Source organism: Spermophilus citellus (genome assembly GCF_964194105.1).
Source record: "Spermophilus citellus genome assembly, chromosome: 1".
Taxonomy (NCBI): domain Eukaryota; kingdom Metazoa; phylum Chordata; class Mammalia; order Rodentia; family Sciuridae; genus Spermophilus; species Spermophilus citellus.
The window spans coordinates 142,987,282-142,993,281 of NC_138182.1; the positions used below are offsets into that span (position 1 = coordinate 142,987,282).

Here is a 6,000-nt window from a genome sequence, read left to right on the forward strand (position 1 = left end):
CTCTGCACATTTCAGAATTTTCTTTAAGATTTCTTTGAGTGAAAATTATGGTGTAGATACACAACTCTTCTGCTTGCCATAAACTTAGGTGGAATTTTAGGATTACACTGGGGGCTAGATGTCCCATCTTCTTAGCCCAAGATGAGGATAAGGTGGACATCAGCTATTGCACAGGTTTTAACCTACAGGGTCAGATCACTGGGATTTCCTTTTTTCTTTTCTTAACAGACAATTAGTAGATTTCACTATGATATTTCTATACATGCACAAAATCTTACATTAACATGTCACCTTTCCTTCTGTGCTTTTTCTCTGGGACTTTTTATCAAGTGTGTCAGCTCTTTAGAACCAAATTTGTCTTCCAAAGGCTTTTTGTAGTCATCTGTGAGTTTGTCGTCGCCAAAGTGATGCCACCTCCACAGAACATTGAGTTCTTGTGGTCAGGAAGATAAGTCAGCCAGTCAGTTTCTTAAAAGTATCAGTGATAGTTCTTAAAATAAAACATTTTTAAAAAGGACTGGAGATGTGACTCAATGGTAAAGTACCCCTGCAGTCTATCCTTGGTACCAAAAAATAAATTTAAAAAATAAAGTAAAATATAAAATACAATTACACAACACATCACACATAAAACATATAACATAAAGTTTAAAAATAGGACTAGAGGGTTTTGTTTATACTTTTACCTAAATTTGCTATTTGAATAATGTGAATACAGATACTGCAGTAATACCTTATTATGTGGTATCATTAGAGTAATATATTCAAATTAGTAAAAATTTTCCAGATCAATATAAATGCATAAAAATAAATAGAACAAAGGTGTTCAACTAAAAAATAGATATTAAAAAAATATATTCATTTAACACAGAGTTTATTATTTAAATCCTTTGGATCTAAACAAGCTGTGCCTTTTATATATTACTATTCTCTTCTATTAACATATTCTAAACCTTACTCCAAAAACATTCAGGAAAGTCTTTCTTAAACATAATAAATTCAGGATCATGCTCTATGTTACAGTAAGTGCTCAGGAAGCACTTGGTAAATAGGTTAATGAAGAACAGTGGCCCTGTTTCCTCCCCTCCCCTAGATCTTGGCAGTGGGAATGGCCCTTTGAGCTGATTTCATGATGCTTGGTGAGACTCAGTGTTTTGACCCTTCACTGCATGGCTATCGCCTTCAAATCTTATTGTTGTGTTTTTTCTTCCAGTAGCCTGACCTGATTTTCTAATTCTCTGCTTCCAAAATATTTCTGATTTATATGAATGAAAATGATATAAACTAGCCAGATATGGTGGTGCACATGCTTGTAATCTCAGCTACTTTGGAGACTGAAGTAGGACAATGTTAAGTTTAAGGCCAACCTGAGTAACTAAGAAAAATGGGGGCAGGGACTGAGGATGTAGCTCAGTGGTAGAGTACCACTGGGTTTCATTCATCCCCAGTACCACCAAAATAAATAAATAAATAAAATTGCTTCACAGTTTGCAAAAGACTGTGTGTGTGTGTGTGTGTGTGTGTGTGTGTGTTACAACAAAGTAAGAAAATATTCCTGTGTTTGTATATTTTAGTTTATGATATTTTGTTAGCTCCATTCAGAACCAGATGCAGTCCAAGGGAGGGTATGGAGGTGGTATGTCTGCCAATATGCAGTCTATCAGAAAATAGCCTTGAAATGTGGTTAGGAGAGATTATGATCTTAACCACTGTATAGATATGAAGCCATATATTCTAAGAAGATAAATAGTTTGTCCAGTTACAAGATTAATAAATAAACTTATCTTTGAATTCCTAGATTCTCTGTCAGACTATATTAAGACCATACATTTTGCACATAGACTTGAAGATTTATCTCTGGCTGGTCCAGTTTCATTCATGCTTATTTTCTTGCTTCAGAGTCTGGTCTAAGAAGTGGTCATGTATCTAAGGTGTCTTCAAGTGAAGAAACTACTTTTTAAGTGTTACCAAGCACCTTGTGCATTACCAAGCTGACATTTCTTTAAAAGTTATTTAAACTGGGAAATAGAGAAACTAAAGTAGAAGAAGTTATCACACACAAAAAAAAAAAGTCTCTCAATTACAAGCCTCACCATTTGTCCTTATAATCAGAAGATATTTAAGTTCACCAGAAAAAAAATTTTTTTCCTCTATAAAAGTGTCCTTCTGACAAAAGCAGCCCAGCTAACATGTTGGGAAAACAATGGTTTCATTGTTGCACTGGACACCTGGTTTCTTACTTCTGTCTTATTTTGTCTCTTAGGTTAGCTCCATTCAGAACCAGATGCAGTCCAAGGGAGGGTACGGAGGTGGTATGTCTGCCAATGTGCAGATGCAGCTTGTGGACACAAAGGCGGGATAGCCCTGGGTCCTTCCCCAGTAAGTACTCAGAGCTGGGGGGCCACAGGCCAATGTGGCAACAACAACCTTGCTTTAAGCCTCGGGTTAAAAATATGGGTCTTATTCTTTATTATTTTTCTTTAACTGCAAACTTAGAAAAGCAAAAATAATTTCTTCAGCTAAAAGTTTAAAGGGATGGGCATAGACAGTTACTGTATTTTGAACATAAGTTTTGGGTGTTGTTTTCCTTATGAAGAATTTTAAATGCTTTAAAACATCAAAGTTGGGGAGGAAGCTTTTGCCTGAGATTCTGGTGACAAGATGCGGCTTCTTGTGTCCTTACACAAAAATGAAACTGTCATTTTGAATATTGATACTGTAGGTATCATGATAATCTCATGAGTAGTGCAGTAATCTTATATTTAATTGTTTGTGAATCGTTCATAAGCTTTCAAATTAAAAAGACTATGATGACTAAGAAGGGTGAACCTTGAAAATATAAAAATAATTTGAATTTTTCTTTTGGTTTTATAGGTCATTGTGAATTTCTATATTTTTCTGTCTACTATAATTTTTTTTGTCTTGTGATTGCATTTATTTTATTTTTAATTACAAAAAAGAAGTGCGATGGCATCTTATTCACCCTCTGTGATTACTCCAGTGAGATGTTGCTGTTCTGCTCTGAAGAAGATACTGTCAAGCGGATCCCGCCTTTTCTCCGCTGGTGTGCATGCCTTTGGACTCGTGGACTGAGTTCTTTGGATCGTAGCTGAATTTTCAACGTTTAATCAATGTGGATCTGATCTTAGCATGATTTTTATTTGTTTTCGTGAATGCTAGCACCATTTTGTAATTTTTTTCCATTGTAGACATTTTCTTTCCACCTCCAACCCCCTCTGCCTTATGATTTCACTGGTAAACAAAGATCTGCTATTGCTAACTTGTCACTATGTGTGTATATTTTGGAAGATGTGAGACACACAAGCACAATGGTCATTTTTGTTTGTTTGAAACTTCAGCCGAATAGGTCTCTGCATGCTTTATGGAGTTGCTTTGATGGGAGCCCACGGGATGCCAGAGTTAACGTTTCCTTGCTGCCATGGGCTAATGATACTGCTGCTATTAGATGGCGTTCAGCTGTGGCACCAAGTCACATCAGTTTCACAGAAAAAAAAGATAACTTCGTAGCTTATTTTAAAAGTATGACTTTTTGGCCTATTTGATTAGAATTGCAATAAGAAAAACTTGCATTCATAAGGCATTCTTTCTGTTGTAAATGTTTGGTATATTTATTTTGAGAGCAAGGCCCTGCGGTTTTGAGGAGGGGTGGGTCTGCATCTGGATGCTGGAACAGAGCTCTCATCCAGTCTGAGTGAGTTGCTCCATCCCATTAGCTGTTCATTCTTTGTGCACTTGTTTTCATTTCATGTTTAATATTTTGGCATCCAGTTGTTTCTGCTAGCAGCATGTTGAACTTACGGCCTGTGCTACTAATAGCAGACCACCAGAGTCATTGGACTTTCTGTGTTCTGCATATTTTGGGGGCCTTGGGTGTTGCCAAGAGCAACACACTCACCTGGTGGAGTCATTGCTGATGAAGGCAGCCTATATGGTGGCTTTTTATGGTATTGGTAAGAAGCCTTTGCTCAGGTTCCAAAATGTGTTTATCTTTTATAAATTGTGTATTTCAAATATTTCCTCTTCCCAATTATAGCAGTGGCAGTGGTTTTTGTTATTAGAATGTTTAAATCCTATGTCCAATTTAGGCTGAACTACCTTGGTAGGATTAATATTTCATGCAGCATAAGGGGGCTTAATTTAAAATTCAGCTGTAAGGAATTAGTCCACTGCACAGAGGAACGGTTACCACTTTCTTTTCTAAGTTCATTTATCCCTTTTCCCTTACCTTGGTCCCAGGTTCTTGTGAAACAGGAAACTAAAGACATGTTAGATTTATGTAGGCAAAACAACATGAAAGCATGTCTCCCCTAATTGTTCTAAATTTAATTTACCCAATAGAGTAGGACACCAGAGTGCTTGATTCTTGTGTTTTGCAATTTTGAGCCTTCTTAGGTGTCAGTCTCAAGCACAGCATCTGTTGAGGTTTCATTAGTGAAGATCAAATTCTGGAACTTGCCTGGGTCCCACTGTCATTTTCCTCAGTCAGAGTCAGGTTCCTGCCTGGAACACTGCTGTGGGCAAGCCCTGTAAGATGGATTGCAATTTTTTGGCATTATCAGCATGGATTCATTTTAGCTTTTAAAATTAGTAGTTAACTCCTAGAATGATGCAGGGAGCCACTGTCCCTTTTATCCAACTCATGATTTGATTTTATTCTTTTCTATTGCTCTCTTTTCTTGCTCCAAAACCAGTGAGCGTTGGAGTCTATCTCCAGGGTAAGCCAAAGGCTGGGCTCTTCAGCCTCTAACTGTCCTACAGCTGCCGCTGACCTCACAGGCACAGTAATTACACTGTACACAAGAGCACATGCCAGGAGTGCCTGGGAAGGTGCCAATAAAATCAAGAAATAAAAGTTACGAAGATATTAACTTTGGACATAAATATTTTATGGAGGCTTAGAATATTTGAGAGGAGTGAGGCGACATTCCCACCTGCGTTAATGGGATTTGAAGCCTTGGGAGGTCATTTGTTCTCCTTAGCAACATCTCATTTTTAAACTGAAGTTAGTTAAATAAGTAGGATTTTTGTACTCCAAATTCATTATGCTGTTAATACTTTGCTGAAATATATGCTAACAGCTGTTAAGGGAAACCAAATGAAGATTTGATCACGTGCGACTTGTTAGCAGTGATCTGCATTCTGTAGAAGAGGTATTTCCTGCGACATAGGCATGAAGCGGTGCCAAGAAGCACAGTGAGGATGCCGACTGCAGAGACCTGGGTGCGGCATTCCAAGGGCAGCATAGTCAGTGGGCCGGAGAGCCCTTTGTGAGTACACGAGCCTTCACTGTCATTAAATTATAGCAGTTTCATTATAGAGAATAAGTTTGCCTTGATTTTGTTTAAGATAACTTCTGCTCAGCACCCAGAAGATAAAATTGACATATTTTTATAATATAAGCATACTTTTTTTGTACATTGTGTTCATTCTTAAATAAAGTGAGTTCAGTGTTGGCTTGTAGATAATAAAAAGAAAGTATTGATTTTGATTCAATAAATGTTTTCTTTCACTCCTGATTTTTCCATTTCATTCCAGGAATTGTTGGACACTTAGAACACCTTTCTAGCATTCTTGTGTTTTCAGTGGTATAACTCATATGCAAAAACAGTTCATCACTGTTTGCTTCAAAAGAGGATTTAAAATTGTGATTTTTAACTTCAAACTTTACTATATAATTTAACCTATGCCTACTCAGAATGAAACTTAGGACTTCATCTATATATTTTTTTTTTTAAAGAGAGAGTGAGAGGAGAGAGAGAGAGAGGATTTTTAATATTTATTTTTTAGTTCTCGGCGGACACAACATCTTTTTTGGTATGTGGTGCTGAGGATCGAACCCGGGCAGCACGCATGCCAGGCGAGCGCGCTACCGCTTGAGCCACATCTCCAGCCCCTATATATTTTTTTTTTAATGTAAGATGGAATGAAAGTTTTTTTGCCAGAGGTAGGTTAAAAGCAGAAATAATGTGGGGGCATGTT

General features: G+C 37.2%; 1 protein-coding gene across 2 annotated transcripts in view; it reads left to right on the forward strand.

Moving 5' to 3' along the window:
* Positions 1 to 5,537, forward strand: part of CDC42SE2 (CDC42 small effector 2) — a 95,713-nt gene extending 90,176 nt beyond the window's left edge. Inside the window, exons 5-6 of one of the 2 annotated variants that reach the window (XM_081287061.1) lie at positions 2,264 to 2,379; positions 2,875 to 5,537. In XM_081287061.1, coding sequence (XP_081143187.1) covers positions 2,264 to 2,362 — 99 coding nt within the window. In that variant the 3' untranslated portion in view covers positions 2,363 to 2,379; positions 2,875 to 5,537. Of the gene's footprint in view, positions 1 to 1,587; positions 1,687 to 2,263; positions 2,380 to 2,874 lie in introns of those variants that run through there. The other variant, XM_081287062.1, reaches the window with a different exon arrangement.
* Positions 5,538 to 6,000: the final 463 nt, after the last annotated feature.